The following is a 17,493-nucleotide window of genomic DNA, read 5'->3' as shown; positions in this document are numbered from 1 at the left end:
GGTCATATGACACAAGGGGCGCGGCTACGGCGGCCGGGAGGGCGGCGTTGCTATGGAGACGCGGCCTAACGGGGTTGCCGTGGAGACGAGGCCTAGCGGGGTTGCCAAGGAGATGCGGCCTTGCAGGTTAGAAATTCACTTTATTATAAATATTCATGAGGACAAACATGCACAGACCAAATCTGCTGGATTCAAGTGACTGTTTTCCTGCTCCCCCTGCTGCAGACAGCCCAGTGCCCCCCATCTGTCCTGTGGTGATGCAGGAGGGGATGTTTTGTTATTTCATTAATAGCTCTGAAGTCACTTTTTAAAGTGCCAGCAATCCCAGGATTAAATAAAAATGACAGTGTGTTCCCACTGTTCTGAAAATAACAAGTTCCACTTTGGAAACAAATCTAAAAGCTTTTTAAAGCTGGTTTTCATGGCAGCTGACTGCATTTGGAAGCCACTTAGAGCACATTCCATACGAGTTTTGTCAAAGTTTCTCACTTTCTGAGGCAAAACAGAACCAAAAATAAAGTTTCGTTGTGATTTTGTCAGGCAGGCGACCAGCAGTGTTGCAGAAGCAGTTGCAATCTGTTATAACCCGGGATGGTCTGACTGCAGCCAGGCCTGGAGGAAGGGGGTGTGCTGGGGACTCCCATCCCGGCTCCTCAGAGACAGGGACAAACCAAGAGGACAAACCAAGAGCTGCTCCCTCTGATCCGCCCTGTGGAACATTCCAGCAGCAGCTCCGGTGCTCCCCATCCACACCCAGGCAGGCATTCAGCACCTGGATCAGAGACACATCCCAGCCCTGCCCTGGGTTTGGGAGCAGCTTGGGGAGCAGGAGCAGCCCCATGGCTCCAGCAGGGCCTGGAGGAGCTGGAAAACTCTCACCCAGCACGAGGGGCAGGCACGGGATCCCTGTGCCAGAATCCTGTGCTGAGGCAGCTCCCAGGCCAAGTCATTTGACTTCCATGAGTCAGAGTGTGTTACACAAAAACATCCTGGGAGGGGGGAGGGAGGAGGAATTCCAGACACTGACCTTCGACAACAAACTAAATCCACTTTTCTTTCCTTGTTTTAGGAAGGAGGGGGAGAGCAGCTCTTCCGTAGGCTGCGATCGGGCTGGAGCTCAGCACATGGAGCTGGGGGCTGCCACACATTCCTGAGGCAGGAAAGAAAATGATGGTTTGATCCCCATTTCCATGGGGCTTGGGATTTATCCTTAAACCCAGTGCAGGACTCCTCTGCCCCCTCTGTGCCACCTTCTCCACTCACCACAGGTGACTTTCCACGCTGGGAAGGACAACCAGGAGCTCCTTGCAGGATTTCTGTGAGGAAAGCAGCAGGAGAAGGCAGAGAGAGGCAGTTCCCCCAGAGCAGCCACCTGTCCCCAGGCCACAAACGCCTTCCTGGCCATGGATGCTTCTCCCCATGGACACTCCTGTGGGGCACAGCCATGCTGGGAATCATGGAGTTGGAAAAGCCCTCCAAGACCATCGAGTCCAAGGTGTGCCCAGTGTCCATCTTGTCACCAGCCCTGAGCACTGAGTGCCACCTCCAGGGATGAGAACTTCAAACCTCCCGGGAGAGTTCCGATGTTTAACCACCTTTTCCATGAAGAAATTCCTGCTGATGTCCAACCTGACCCTCTCCTGGCACAGCTTGAGGCCATTTCCTCTCACGGCTGTCCCCTCCTGTCAGGAGTTCTGCAGAGCCATAAGGTCCCCCTGAGCCCCTTTTCTCCAGGATAAACACACAACGACACATTCCATGGGCACCACACACTGGCCCAATGGAAGAGCAGCCACCCTTCCCCTCTGCTCAGCCACTGGGGCTGTTTTCAGGGTTGGAAAACAGGAAATGGGGTCACGGTGTGTCCTGGCCCAGTGCCCACGCCTCCGTCTGCCGCGGGTCGTTGATCCCGGGCAGCTGCAGCCAGCTGGGATCATCTGCTGAGAAACCAGAGCACAGCCTGGGCACGTGGCTCTGCTCAGGGTGCAGGAGTTGAATCCCATACATTTGAAATCCCTGCAAGTGTTCAAGGCCAGGATGGATGGGGCTTGGAGCAACCTGGGATAGCGGAAGGTGTCCTGGTCTGGCCGGGAGGGGAGCAAGATGAGCTTTAAGGTCGTTCCCAACCCAACCCATTCCATCACTTTATGAAATTTCACTGGGAATTTCTTCCCAGACAGGATTTGTTGAGGTGTTCAGGGTGCAGCCATGCAGGGCCCTGGCACAGGACAGCTTTTCTTGTTGGGAGGTGTCCAAATCTGCAAGAACAACCCCAGCCAGAGCTTCTGCCTCTTGGAAAGGGCAGCAGGAATCTCCCTAATGTCAGATCTGGGATTTGCTGGACAATGCAGTGCCTGTGCTCAGCTCTGACCTTTCCAGCACTAATCCCACACTATTTGGCTCCACAAAACTGGCATTTGAGCAGTCCTTGGGAGCAGAAAAGCTGCAAAGAGCCAAGCTCCAAGGAGGAAGAGGAGGAGGAGGTTTGTATTGTAGCTGATCCCTCTCTCATTTCTGCTAGAGACCCATTCCTGGGTTCTGGAGGAATTCTGAGGACTGTGAGGACACAGCCTGCTGCTGGGTGTCCCTGCTCCCTCTGGCCCTGTGCTCCCAGCTCCCCAGAGCCTTTCCCTAGGATTCCCTCCTGCTGGCCCCACTCCCCTTGCCTCCTCCACCCCAGCAGTTCCAGGTCCTCACCCCTGATCGTTCCTCAGGTGGAAAGTTTAGCCAGGCTGAGTGTCCAGCTGTCTCTTTGGGAATGATGGTCAAATAAAGCCTTTCCCATCTTATCTTCATCAGATCATTAAGGCACTGTCAGACAAAATTCCACAATCAGCAGCAAATGCTGGGGAAGAGCTCAAGGGGGAAAAGCCCTGAGGCAACACAAAATGATGGAAAATTAGCAATCAGCACCAAACAATTCAATTTCCAGTACCAAAGAACTGTTCTACCTTACCTAGGAACTGCAGGACCTTCCTGCAGTGTGAGGAGAACTGGAAGTGATATTCCAGGGGTCCCAAGTTAATTCAGCTCTTAATGACACTGAGCATGTTCCCTTCCCTTAAATTACACATGACACAAGTGACACTAAATCCCATAAAACCACAGGAGCTTGGAGTCAAATCTGAATACATTTGTATTATTTATTGGCTGTATTAAATATATTATCTATTTGATAGTTACAATTTAGTAATACAATGCATGGCAGCTTTAACATACGTTTGAGATACCTCAAAAATGACAATACAAGAAAACCGAAGATACCTAAAATACATTAATGCCACGAGGGTACATCCTTCTGGAATGGACAACAGCTGATGGAAAATCCATATTGCAGTAGAAATCCCAGATATTTTCTGGAAACATGAGCATTTTGTGGCAATCCCAAAAGGATTCGATTTCATTTTTTAGCAGTGGTGACTTGTTAGTATTTACTCTGCAATCTTAATTTCAGGACTATTATTGCCAAATAAACCTCTACAAGTTGGTTCTAAGGAGTTAAAAAAGAACCCTTTGGCAATGGAGATTTGCTGCAGGCAGTTTATCTGCTAAAGGGAGACTATGAGGAAAATAAAGACAGATTGTAAACTCTTCTGCAAACTAGAGACTAATATCTGTATAAAACTCTGACACTGGAGGGAGAGATTTCTATGATATAATAAATGATTAACTTAAAGTTCTGCTACAAGTAGAACAATACATTCAAACATACATTTTTTTTCTTTCCAGGACTTTGAATCAAAATAAATAGAGTACAAAAATGAAGAGTACGTTTTGAAAAGATTAATTTCAGATTGCACCATCGATCTACTGTGAAGAGGATTAAGTGATACTAGGTCATAATTTAGGTTTTCCACATCTGAAATACAACACAATGCCTCAAACTCTAACACAACGTTATTCCTCAACTGCTGTAGGAGAAAGACCCTTAAAAGGGATTAATTAATTACTGGAAACACATCGCCTGTAGCTCTGTCACATCCACCCTCCCACCCACAAGTGCATCATTCTGATGGCCCAAGTGGAGCCACAGACTTTGCAAAATACCCTAAATCTACTGTTCTGTGGCATGTTCCAAATGCTGTTGGCAAGACCCATGCTGAAACACTGGAAATTTGTGAGTTCCAGCTTTCAAAAGCTTTGATCTAACGGAGCCAGGGGCTGCCAGGCTCCTCCTCAGGGATTCACAAGCAGGTGGAACACAACAGTCAAATGTAGTGCACAGTGTCCACAAAAATATCCCCCAGCCGACCAGGACGAGTTTCAGACAAGTTCATAGCAGGCTGAACATTCCCAACAGGAAAACCATGGAATGTGAAGCTGCTACCACTGGGATAGCAAGTTTAAAACATTGTATAAACGTTATCTAAAAAGAGTTCTCTCATGTACAATTTACTCGTTGGGGTTAAGTTAGAAGGGCACCCAAAGCAGGCTGAACTTTTTATTTTTTAGGTTAATAATAGTACAAAAACATTTGCTCAGTTTGAGCCAAATAGTGTAACATTTATCATAAATGCACTCTTTCTCCTTAAAGACAACTCCTGTGCTGTTCTGAGCACGCTGCACAGGGAATTACTTTTCTCTCAGGCACTGAGAGTGAAATGTGGATTGGGCCAAAGCTGCTCAGGACAGCAGGAACATTCCGGGCAGAGCCTTTCCTGGGCATCCCGGCCAAGCGCCACGTCCTGCTGGCATTGGTTTGGATTAAAACCCTAAAAAACCCTGGCACCCTCTACTCCAACACTTGAAATGATTATTACTGAATCCCAAGTATTAAAATAACTGTAAAGTAGTAATATCACTAAGTCAATATTCTGCTTTCCTTCTACAGTCTAGTAAATGTGGTATGCTCTAGTAGGCTCTGCAGTTCTGCTCTAAGCTCAAAGCACTTGTGCTGCTGGATTTCATGGATATCAAACTACAGCGAAACTCGATGGAACAGCCATCGCCTCCCGCTGCTCTGGTGGTGCTGGCAGAGGACTGTTGTAGCAATGCCTTCCCTCTCCAACTGGCTGGGATGGGGAGAGAGGAGGAGCGTGCACACACCCCTCCAGTGTGCACCGTAAGGCAGCTGATTGCTGTTCTCTAACAGCTCACCCTGATTGCAGAGGCCCCGGGATCACCCTTTCTACAGGAAATCTGTGTCCAGCATTTGGAAAGGATCTGCCGAGCCAGCCTCGCCGGCAGCCAGCAGCAGGAGCGGGAACGCACGGAGCGAGGGGTTCCCAGCTAGGATTTCACTGAACTACCCATAAATACCCCAGAGAGCTCTGTACAGACAGCTGAGCGGGGCCAGCTCTGCCCTACTTGATCACAAAGTACTGGATGACCACGGCGAAGAGGATGGCGACCACGGCGAAGCCGCAGAGCAGCGCGATGGCGATGGCGCGCTCCTCGCGCAGCCGCTTCCCGCTCTGCGCCAGCTCTGTGCCCGCCGGGGCGGCGGCGGGGCCCGGCTCCTGGCGCTGGCAGCAGAACACGGTGCTGGGGCTGTAGGGGCCGCAGAGCTCCGGGCAGCCCGGCAGGTCGTGGCACTGGCGGCCGGCGCAGACGCGCGCGCGGTACTCACAGTTCGTCTGCGCGGCCGGCAGCCGGAAGCACGGCTCGGGGCCCTTGTACACCTGGCAGGAGACAGGAGCTGCCTCAGTCGGGAGCAGAGTGCTCAGCACCAGCACCTGGAACTGCCTGTGCTGCTCCAGGGGTGTGGGCGGTGCTGGGCACAGCCTGGAGTTGTCCTCCTCTCCCCAGCTTTGTAAAATCCTCTCCCGACAATTCACGATTCATTGAAGTTTCCTGCTACACCCCCACACTGAAGCCTCACCTGGGCTGGGAGGCTCAGAAAGGAGAAGAAAAATAATCCTGCCTTTTCTTCCCTACAGCTCCTCCAGCAAAGTGGACTCTGATTAACAGAGGCAGTGGTACCACAGACTATCAGGATTAAGAATGAAGAGTCAAAGGAATTGTTGGGAGAACAGGATAAACCAGTGCTCACCCACTTCACACGTTCTGAAATGCAAAGTCTCCCTGTCATCTCCCCAGACACAATTTCAACCTTCAAATCATGGAATCACAGCATGGTTTGCGTTGGAAGAGACCTTAAAGCCCATCTCATTCCACCCTCTGCCATGGGCAGGGACACTTTCCACAAGAAATATGCACACCTTTCTTTGGTAAGAATTTCTCCCAGGAAAAACCCCTCACATTCCTGAAGCTGTATAAAAGGTACCTGATCAAACTCTCTGCCAGCAGCAAGCTGAAGGATGTAAACAATGGAATCTCCTTTCATCGGCTGTAGAGGCTCCCATGTGATTTCAAAAGTGTTTTCTTCCAGCTGAATCACTTTGGGTGCTGGAAAATAGAGTGATTTGTTGGTGTTTTAGAAAAAGAACAATGGTCTCTACAAATGTACAGCTGTCATGATTAGAGGCAACTCATTCCAATAACATTAAGCAATTAAGATTTATTTGTTTCTTTCCTTTTTTTGTATTTGATGACATGAGCTCAAAAAATGATCATTGCTATGTGTAGGTTATACTTGTCAGTCTTTTTGAGCTGCCAGGGTTGAGCCCATGTTTGTAAAGAGGAGCAGCACTTTCAAGGCAATACAGAATCCAGCATTTCTGCCCATGTGCAGAGCTGAAATTATGTTCTAACCATGGTCCAGTCAATCAATTTTGCTTCAGGCACTCAGCACGCTGACCTTCACAGTGACTTTAATGATGACCTTTAATGTCCATGTTAAAAAGTGAAGATCAGAGGAATAAACTGTGCCCTCATTTGCCTACACACTGCTGTAACTTCAATGGATAACCCTGCAAAATGCCTTTCCAGATGAGCAAAGGTAGGAGAGCTCAGTTCAGGGGTGAAGAGCTGCAGTGCAGGAGGTGATGACAGAAGAGCCCTTTTCACACCCAAAGTCCCCCAGAGGAAGTTTTTGTTTTTGTCTCTGTCCCTGCAAAGGCTGGCTAAGGGTCAGCTTGTAGGATCCAATCCTGCCCACCAGTGGCTTGCAGCAGTTGCCAGGGCAGTGCCAGCTCACCTTTGAGAGGTGCAGGTGGAGACTTGGTGGTGGTGAAAGCACAGACCTCTGAGAAGGCTCCTTCCCCAGCGTCGTTGTACGCCTGGATGCGGAAATGGTACGTGGTGGATTCACTGAGCCTCTGCACCTTGTAGGTGTGACAGGGACCATTGTAGACTGTCACAAACCTGGGGGACACAGAACACACCCACAGTTACCCAGCTATCACAAACGTGCAAGGCAGTATCAGACCTGAAACACTGGGATTTGAGTTAAGGACAAAGAAGTGATGCTGCATTCTGGGTATCCCAGCTTTCTTCCCACTGAGGCTGCAGAGCCCAACTCCTCTGAATCAAGAGAACAATCCTTGAATATTCAAAATAAATTGAAATTTCCAGTTAAAGAACAGCTGGCCAACCCCTGTTTCTTATATGCAGGCTCGACTTTGTTTTTGAATGTCCAAAAATAACCCTTCCAGCACAGGATGGTGGTAAGGTATTTATTCTTTAAATAGTATTTACTGTTTACAGGCAGCAGAAATGCAAGTTGTTGATAGCATTTCTGGCTGAAAGATGGGATGCAAAACTGCAAAAGGGCAAACTCTGGGATGCTCAAATGACTCAGTGGTGCAAACAGAAGGGAGAATACAATAAAACACCTTAAAAACTTGACATGAGGTGGTAAAACCACAAGATCCTTAATGGTCTCACCTGCCAAACCTGTCCTCCATCTGCAGGTTGAACTGAGTAGGGTTGGGAATTAAAGCTCTGCTGGGCCCTTCTCCCCATTTCAGTTTAAGGCTCTGGTAGCTGAAGACAACACATTCCAGGTGGGGAGGGTCAGGAGGTAGTGGTTTGGTTTTGGCTTTCATGGAATGACTGAAAGGACCGACTCCAAAGCTGTTGATGGCCTGTACCCTGATCCTGGGATGGGAGAGAGCAGCCACATGGTCACAAAATGTGCTGGGTAACAAAGAAAGAGTTAAAAGGTGTACAGAGTGTAACCCCAAACAGTAAAGTAATTAAGATGCAGTTAGAAATTAAATCTGAACTCAGCTTCAACCAAGACTGAGGTCACAGTATCCCCTGCTCCGCTCTTACCTGTCCATCCATCTTCTCAACACACACCTGAGCATCCCAATGAAAAATCTAAACCCAGAAACCTTAAAGTCTTAGCTTTGAGACAGAATGTGAACCTTAACACCAACCACAATCTCACTCCTGCCAATGTCATGGCTGGAGTCTGGATATGACAATTTTAGGAGTGTTTTTGGAGCTGCAGGGTGAATTAGGCAAATAGTCTGTAAGCTGCAGGAAATACTGCTCTAAAAATTTAAAGCACTACCCTCTCAAAGGGCTTTTAAATCCTACAAATGTGATTTCAAAATAATTCTTACCTGTACAAGGTGTCAGGCAGCAGATTCTCAAGGACATGGGTTGTGTTTCTCCCCACAGTGACCAGCTGCTTCTCCCCATACTCGATGTTGTAGCCTGTGATCTCTGCCCCGTGGCAGCAGGGCTCTTCCCACTGGATTGCAAGGCACGTGGAGAAAGGAGGGGAAATTTCCACCTGATCCTCTTCAAGTAAGTGGAGCACGGCCACGGCTGCGGGCACTGAGGGGGGCGTGGTCACCACGCCCGTGTCCCCAAACAGCCCCACCCCAGCCACGTTCACAGCCTGAAAGACACCACACAGGAGTTACCAAATCCCTGTTTTCCAAGCAGGCAGGCACAGCTCTCACAGCCTTCCGTGCGTTCTTAAAAGCAACATGGAAGAGAGTGGAAAATCTCCTGAATAATTTGGCAACAGGGCAAAGCATCTGTAAAGCTGGTATTTCACAGCACACTGGATCTAAACTCTTCCAGATTCAGGGAACGAGAAGGGACTGGGGGACAAGGGAAGTGCTTTTCCCAATTACCTTCTCTACTGCATGAGCAGGTGACAGCACATGACTTTACTCCTCTCTAGCTGGGGTTTGTCCCCACACTGCAAGTGCCCAGTGGCACCAAAAGGCTTTTCCTACCTGGACTCTGCAGTAATAGGTGGTTGCAGGTGTGAGCCCCTTGACCTCATAGCTCTGGCAGGGGCCAGTGTAGATGATGTGCATGGAGCCCTCCACCTGGCCCCAGTCCAGCCTGTACTCGGTGATTTCTGCTCCGTTGCACGCCGGGCTCTGTGGGGTGAGGGAGAAATTCTGCTCAGCTCTGGCACTTACACACCCCCAGCACCCAGGGGGGAGCTCTGTCACACTGAGACACTGAATGAGTCATAGAAAAGGTTGGAAAACACCTCCAAGATCATAAAATCCAGCCTTTGGAAACACTGGGGGTGAAACCTTACATCAGTTCCAAGGGATTTTAAGTTAAAAGGTGACACATGGCTGTACCACCACCACAGCTCACACCAGAATTCTGACTGTCCCACAATCTCTTACCACTTAAAAGAATTAATTCACTATATATCAATTACCACACCATGAGGAGGATTAAATACCACCCAATTTGTGCAGTTAAGACTGCAATTAATAACTCCCAAAGTTTACAAACCCAACACAGATGTCTATAAAGAAATGGGCTTAAATATCCCACCTCTACACACGCTATTTCTCTAACTTCTGTGTATCATAAATGTGTCACTACAATTCTAAAAGCCAAACACTAATTTGGGTGGTACTGGAAGCCAACAACACCTACCTCCCACGAAACCACAGCACAAGTTGCACTTTTGCAGGTTATCAGGGGTTTGCAGCACTGCTCAGGAGGTCCTGGAGCAGTGCAAAGCTCTGCCTTCTCAGAGTGGGGGCCAAACTGCAGGAAAACAACACTGCATGAACACAGCAACAGCACCAGGGCAAGAACTGATGTTAAAGTGAAGCAAACTATTTTTAACTTGACAGGGAAGTAAACAGCAGAGCTCAGGGCTCAGTTTCAGATTCCTTGCAGGTACTTGAAGCTGGCCCCATTCCCACTGCCAGGGTTTTGTAACTCCTCCCTCCCCCAGGCAGGATCTGCCTTCCAGCAGCAGCTGGGCACAGTTTCACAAACACTTTTATGCCACCAACGTTTATCCCACTCTTCTCCCAGCCTGGCCTGGCTGGCACCCACCCCCTCCACACAATGCTGCTCCCACCACATCTGCAGAGCCTCAGCTCGGGGTAACACATCCAACAATTCCAAAGGCACAAACACCAAGAAGTTCCCAGCACTCAGGCTGCAGGAGCCCCCAGCAGCATCCCTGCTGTCCCCTGTGTGGTGTCACAGATGTGGTGAGGGCAGTGCTCACCCCGACTCTGTTCCCTGCCCGCAGCCAGAAGCTGTAGCTCCTCCCTGGGAGCAGGTTGGCCACTCCAAACTCAGCTGCTGGGCCCTGGTAGAGCACCCTGCGCTCGTCCTGCTCCGAGCTGGCCATCTCCAGGAGGTACTCTGTGATCTCAGAGCCTCCATCCACAGCTGGGGGGCCTGGCAAACAAAAACAGATTGCATTTGCCTATTAATTTCTAAATTCCCTAAGTTAGGGCAGGCTCTTATGTGTCTGAGCAGAAACACTTAATGAAGCTTGCTTTGCCCCCCAGTTACTGATAGCTAGTTTAAGACAGTCTTCATCAGGGCTTTATTCATGTATTTTCCCTGTTTTCTTCAAAAAACAGCATATCTTCATTAATTTTTGCTTATCTCCTTTACTGAGATAACAGTAAGAAAAGTAGATTTTCAAGTTGCCAAGGAGGTGTCAGTCATGGGCAGACAGGAAGCTTTCTCACTGGAAAATATTTATGTCTGCTTCCGTCAAAAGGTGGACAGAATCTTTGTTCTTCTTAAAAAAATCCCATCACAAACCCAAAAAAGCCTAAGGCCACAGACAGCATCTCTATATTTTTATTTTTACCTTTTTTTCCCTGATGAGTTCTACAGATTTTTGATTAGGATGACTGAAATCAGAGCAGTGTTTTACTCCAACTCTGGTGCTTACCCCACTGCAAAGTGATTTCCTTAGGCTTGGCTTTGCCCACCAGGGCTGGGGCAGGACAGGGCCCGGGGGGAACGGCCGCTGTGGTGACAGTCGTGACATCAGAGGCCTGCCGGGGACACAGACATTGCAGAGCACAGACAGAAAGCCTTTTGCTAAAACATGAACAGAAATGGAAGAGAAGCACCTTTCCCCTCCTGCTGCTCACCTGGCTCTCCCCACCTTTGCTGGCACAGGACACCCGGAGCCTGTAGGAGGTGCCAGGCCTGAGGTGGTCACAGACGTGCTCCCGCTGGGCTCCGCTGTAAATGGGCTCCCACCTCCCTCCTGGGGGAAGGAAAAGCACTTTATCCTTCCAAACCTTTCTAAAATCCCACCTGGAAATTCTCTCGTGCAATTATTTACGTGGTCAAGCCAGAAAATCAATTTGAAATTATTAATTATACAGAGAACATGTACAACACACACACACACACAGAGAGGTGTAAAATCAGAAATGACTGCTGCAGTAAAGCATCATTTAAGTTGGAAAACATCTCTAAAATCCAAGTCTAAACCATGTTCCACATCTAAATGTGAATTAAATATCTCCAGGGATGGAGACTGAGTACTGTATTAGCACCCAGAGGTGATTCCTTACCAACTGACGCCTCGGAGATTTCCAAAAGTATTTAGAGATGTCTGATCCTCCATTATCCTTGGGGGGTTCTGAAAGAAATCAACACCTTAAGTTACAGAAGATTCAATATCAAGGCAGTATTTTGTTATCAGCTTTTCCAGTGAACACATTCATATTCATTCAAACACAGCAGAGAAACCAGTGTACTTAATTATTCACAATACATTTTTCTGAGCAATTTTCCTCCTATTATTAATCATGATTATGCCAGGAAGAGTAACTGGGAAAACACTCTCAATTTCAGGTATCAGCTCTTATTTTTTAAGTGAACATAGGAATTATTTAAACATCACAGTAAACCCACAGGGGGGTTTAGGACAGCAGTCAGTGCTTCTCAGAAATGGATGAACAACACCAGTGTGCTTCCACAGCCCCAAAATAAACCATTTTTGGGTAAGGTTGAGTATTTCTGCTGCAATAACAATACCTGCAGATAAATAATCAGTCTGAGTTCCCTCTCATTTAATCAGAGAGAGGCTGCCCACACCCCAGCAGCACTGGGACACCCCAAGGCACCTACCCCACGTGACTCTCACACTGTGGGGATGGATCTTGCCCTTCACAGCAGGTTTGCTGGGAGCTCCAGGTCTGTCAGGTTTGGTGCTGTGTTCCACCACCTCACTGGGGCTGCTTTTTCCTTCACTGTTGTAGGCAAAGAGCTGTTGGAGGAGGGAACAGAATACAGAATAAATGGTTTATTTAATGACAGCAATATATGTTGATAATACATGAGGATAAACATGCTGGTGATTAAAAAAATCCATTAAAAACCCAACCAAAATAAAGACAACCATTTATACCAAAATTAGTTGGTGCAAAAAAAATGGTTTGTATTATTACTTCAGCAAAACCTGCTCTAAAACCAGGTAATTGTTGGGATAACAGGTGAATTCCTGCTGTCTCCATACAAAGTTGAAAAACTTGCTGGAAAATGCCAAAGTCCAGGAAAGCACATGAAATTAGGAAAAAACTATGGTACAAACCCTGAACTTATAGGATGTACTCCTCCTCAGGTTTCTTAAAGTGCATGAGAGCTCATCTCCATTGTACTGGGGCTGGAATCCATAGCCCTGGCAAGGAGGGAAAAGAAGGATGAACACAGTCACTGATTTTTAAGGTGAAGCAAAACCCAGAGTGGGTAAATCACATTTTTTTTATCCTGAACTTCATTTCTGTGCCATGAACTGCACACAATACTCTGTTGCCATGAACTGCAAACAATTCATGGCACAAAGTATTCATGGCAGTTCTCTGCCATCAATTCCATGTAATGCTTTCTCTCTCTGCCATGAATTCCATGCAATGCTGTCTCTCTCTGCCATCAATTCCATGCAATGCTGTCTCTCTCTGCCATGAATTCCATGCAATGCTTTCTCTCTCTGCCATGAATTCCATGCAATGCTTTCTTTCTCTGCCATCAATTCCATGCAATGCTTTATCTCTGCCATCAATTCCATGTAATGCTTTCTCTCTCTGCCATAAACTGCACACAATACTTTATCTCTGCCATGAATTCCATGCAATGCTCTCTCTCTCTGCCATCAATTCCATGCAATACTTGCCGACCATTTATCGGAAGATTAAAAACAGTTCATTTTTATTTCAGCACTATGAAGCAAGTTTCCACTCAAAGCCCAGCACTTACAGAACCTTCTTCCTCCATGTCCAGGCTGTAGGTGAGGACATCATCCAAGGCCCCTCCTGCAGGGGGGCTCCATCCCAGGGCCATCCAGGTCACTCCTGCTTCCAGCAGCGTGGGTGGTGCTGGGGCCGGCGGCACCACCCCGGCCGTGCCGAACGTCACCGTCTCACTGAACCCACTGGGGAGGAGATTTTGAACAAGGGTGAGCAGCAGCTGATGGAATCCAGGGGGAAATGCAGCACTTGGTATCCCTGGGCTCCTGGTTACCTCATTCCAATGTCGTTTTTAGCAGCCAGCCTCAGGGAGTATCTTGTGGAAGGAGCGAGTTTGGTGAGCTTGTACTGCTTCAGGTGTCCATAGTAACATTCCTTGAAGGGGCCATTCTTCCCCTGGAAAACAGGGAGATCCAGAGTCACTCCCTGATCCCTGCCAAGGTCACCCTCCTCACTCTGTATCTTCCTAAATCCCAGAATCTCAGATTGGTTTGGGTTGGGAGAGACCTTAAAGCTCATCTCCTTCCATGGGCAGCGAGACCTTCCCTGAGAAATGTCATTTCACCCATTTAACAGTAATTAAAAAAGGAATTACTGAGCCTCAAGAATGCAGAATTTAATGTATCATGGTCAACCTGAGTCTGCTGATGGTCACCCTGAGCAGTCTTGACAATAAACCACATTAGGACTGAGATATCTCATTACTTTAGGTACTGGGGATTTGACAAAATGGTGATAAACCACTGAGCTGGAAACAAAACACATTCTGGAAGTTTTTTATCCCTTTGCATTACATCTCAGCAAGATGCTCAAGAGCTGAGGGAGACTGGTGACACAACCCAAAGATGCCAAATGCTCCTGCATCTAAAGAGAACACAGGAATGACTGATGCTCTGGATGACAAATGAGGCACTTTTACACTGTCCTCTCCCATTGATCATTTGTCTCTTTAAAACTGTCAGGACAGTTGCACCAAAATAGCTGCTGTACCTAAGCAAAGGGTATTTTTAAGTGTAATTGCTCTACAGATGTCATTATGATTTTTTTTTGGTACTAGAAACGCTCTTACCTCATCCCATTCTAAAAGAAAATTAGTTATTTTGGAACCATTGTCATTTGAGGACTGAAAATAAAGAAACAATGAAAAAAAGTTAAAATCAAGTGGTTGTAAATGTGTTTTATAAATATTCTTACACATTGAATAAACTTCATCTGCCTTTTAATACAAGGCTGCTGTGCTACTTCTTTTAGTTCTGATAGTTTAGAATATGAATTTATAAATTGTTTGATTTTATAAATGAAGCAAATGATATTCTTAGAGCTCTTTTCCTGATGCCTTGCACTGTGTGCTCACCACCTTCCTGTGCAATCTAAGGGTTCACACAAGTAACATCTGACACATGAAATGGGAACTTCTTCATTTTCTAAGCACAGATTCTACAAATAATTTCACTGAAGTCATTTAGCTGGAACCATTTTTCAGCATGCTCATAAGAAAAACATCAAAAACCAAGCAAACACAGCCACCAACAAGCCTTGACAGATAGTGGTTCTATTCAAAAGTCAGATCAAAAATGATAATCTATAGAACCATCCAAAGAAATTTAGTCTGGATGAGTCAGAGTAACTAAAAGAACATTAAGTCATATCTATTTATCACCCAGGACCTCAAGCAATGATATAAATAAATTAAAATCCATTTTTTCTTCTCTGCCAGCTCAGAAGAGAAGAGCCCTGCTACCAACTCTGTCACACTAAAGCTGCAGGCAAGAAACTCAGCAAACATTGAAAAAAAAAAGAAAGGTAATTATTATTTCATTATCAATCTTCACTGAGCAACTTAAAAGGCAACACCTACTGCACACATTGAATTCCTGACAAAGCTGATTTCAATCCACTGCCCAGGAATCCAGCAGAGTGCTCTGCTCCCCTTCACTCAGCCCCAGGTGTGGCTCTTACCTTCCACTGCAAGCTCAGGCTGTTTTTGGTTCTGTTAATCAGTTTTGGGGCAGCTGGACAGTCTGGCTCACAGCTCTCTGTGGTGAAGCTCACCAGCTCTGAAATGGTTTCTTTGATGGAACTGCTGGTTGCTGAAACTCTAAACAAAGGGTAATTAATGATGTGGCTGCTGCATTGGCACCTGGAAATGTAAGGGCAGAGCTGGCAGCTTCAGGGATTTATTCCCAAGCAGTGGCTGCAGGGTGGGGGTCACAAAGTTCACCTGCTGACCCCAGACCCCCATTTCTCACCCTTCATTTACTCTGCCATTACTCTCTGTCACAGTGGAGATATTTTAGTGCTGAAAAACCTGTGGGATAGGGGATGAAAACTATGGCAGGTGTTCCAAAATGGCAACAGGATACCTGACTGAAAATGAGCCTTCTGCTAAAAACACCTTAAAATTCAAACACAGCCAACACTTGGGCAGGAGTACGGGCACTAAACAGGCCAAATCATAAAATAACAATTGTATTGTTATTACACCATAAAATCACAATTTTCATAGGAATTGTTTCATGTTTTCAGCAGTCCTGCCTCTTTCTGTGGAAAACACAGCACTGTGCAGGTGGAGCTGTGCCCAGCACTTCCCACACCCAGAACTGTTCCACAGCTTCAGAGCAGGACTTTGCTGCAGGGAATCTTTAATCTCATCTGCTCCAGAGCCCCAGCACTGAGTGTGACTCTGGTTCCCCTGGTTTGTTGAGCAGCTGCTCTCTCCCTGGCCAGCCCAGCACCTCCAGTCAGGATCATTTACTCCTGATCATCCCATCCCACTTCCCACTGAGCCCATTCCCACTTCCCTGCTTGCACTGCTGCAGCTCAGACAAGCATCTCTGAAATCAAACTGACAAGTCAGATTTTCAGATCCAGTTTCAAGGCTAAATTATTTCATTTGCCACTGACTTCAGCCCACAACAATCTACAAAGTATTGTTCTAAAAAATATCAGCAAAGAATAATTTAAAGTTTGTAACTGAGAAATCTGAGGAGACAGAGAAGGTGGCAGGGAAGGAAATGAGGTCGTATTTTAATGAAGTTAGAAGATAAATGGGAATTTAGATAGCAAATCCAGTGTCCACAGCATGGTGTTTTTTCAGAGTATTCCTGAACTGTTTCTATCATCTCATTTCCATGAAGCCACAATAACCCTGCAATGCCCATGTCCCCCAAAGCTTTATTTCCTTCCCAGCAGCATACCTGGCATGATAATCAGTGGCTGGTCTGAGATCAGGAAGTGTAATTGTTAATTCTTCCCCACTGTGAAAAGGCAAAAACAAACAGAAAGCAGAGTTACAGCTCTTCCTTAAACCTCAGGGCTCAAAGCTCATTGAAAAGCAAAACCATGTAGTGCACATTTAAGTTTCCCACTGTCCATGTATAACTCTTTAGTGACATTACTTAAAATTTATTTCATGTGAAGTAGGAAGGTCTGCAAGTCAACAAACAGCTCCTGATAGAGAGATTGCTGATTGGTTAATGGTTTAAACATTGTGCTTAAAGGAAGAAACTAAACTTACACATAGACAGATTTAAATTTTCCATTTTTACCACTGTTGGATATTGCTACTTCAAATGTAAATGCTGCTGGACTATGACTATGGCTCTCTCCATTCTGTGAACTAACTGGGAGATTCCAGGACAGAACGGCTGATCTTGCTTGTATATCAGAAACCTATTAAAAGCATAAATAATGCAAGTAAGTTTGCTTTCTGCAAGAAAAGGTTAATTAGTCAATAACATGGCGTCGCTAATTGGCCTAGGAAGCTCCTCACTGGAGGAATTCTTTCCCTTTGGAGTGGGAATATAGAGGCATTCTTTGGATTGCAATGATTTTCTCTTTTCATTTCTAAAGGTTTTCCCTTCCAACACCAAACCAACACCACAGTGGGGCAAGAAGAGAAAATTCCTGCATCAAGGTTTCCATCACTCACTTGGAGCAAATGTTCAGCTGGGGAGTCTTGGGCAGGACCCCAGATCAGATTTAGGCACAGACACCTTATTGTCATTTTCTGACATTCCCTCACACAATATTCAGCCACTGATCCTAAGGACAGCACAGGCTCTGTTTGTAAAACTCAACATTTCTTGTCTGATTTTTTTTTAGCTGCTTCATTCCCACACTCCAAATTCTCTCTGCTCAAGGCAACACAGCCCTGGGGTAGCTCAAAGTACAGATGTTAGAAGAAGCAGGGAAAAAG

The 17,493-nt window shown here is 46.6% G+C and overlaps 1 protein-coding gene across 1 annotated transcript in view; it reads right to left on the bottom strand.

Annotated features, from left to right (window-relative positions):
* Window positions 1-3,722: 3,722 nt before the first annotated feature.
* LOC115914816 (fibronectin type-III domain-containing protein 3a-like) overlaps window positions 3,723-17,493 on the bottom strand; it is a 38,722-nt gene continuing 24,951 nt past the window's right edge. Inside the window, 20 exon segments of the mRNA XM_030967593.1 lie at window positions 3,723-5,621; window positions 6,227-6,348; window positions 7,040-7,206; window positions 7,729-7,941; window positions 8,415-8,695; window positions 9,042-9,191; window positions 9,712-9,825; window positions 10,301-10,476; window positions 10,985-11,090; window positions 11,190-11,308; window positions 11,622-11,645; window positions 11,648-11,689; window positions 12,181-12,319; window positions 12,644-12,730; window positions 13,306-13,480; window positions 13,570-13,691; window positions 14,365-14,418; window positions 15,255-15,393; window positions 16,493-16,552; window positions 16,813-16,967. Coding sequence (XP_030823453.1) covers window positions 5,304-5,621; window positions 6,227-6,348; window positions 7,040-7,206; window positions 7,729-7,941; window positions 8,415-8,695; window positions 9,042-9,191; window positions 9,712-9,825; window positions 10,301-10,476; window positions 10,985-11,090; window positions 11,190-11,308; window positions 11,622-11,645; window positions 11,648-11,689; window positions 12,181-12,319; window positions 12,644-12,730; window positions 13,306-13,480; window positions 13,570-13,691; window positions 14,365-14,418; window positions 15,255-15,393; window positions 16,493-16,552; window positions 16,813-16,967 — 2,763 coding nt within the window. The 3' untranslated portion in view covers window positions 3,723-5,303.

The sequence above is a fragment of the Camarhynchus parvulus genome, chromosome 4A, assembly GCF_901933205.1.
Source record: "Camarhynchus parvulus chromosome 4A, STF_HiC, whole genome shotgun sequence".
Taxonomy (NCBI): Eukaryota; Metazoa; Chordata; class Aves; order Passeriformes; family Thraupidae; genus Camarhynchus; species Camarhynchus parvulus.
This window is presented reverse-complemented; position numbering and strand designations above follow the sequence as displayed.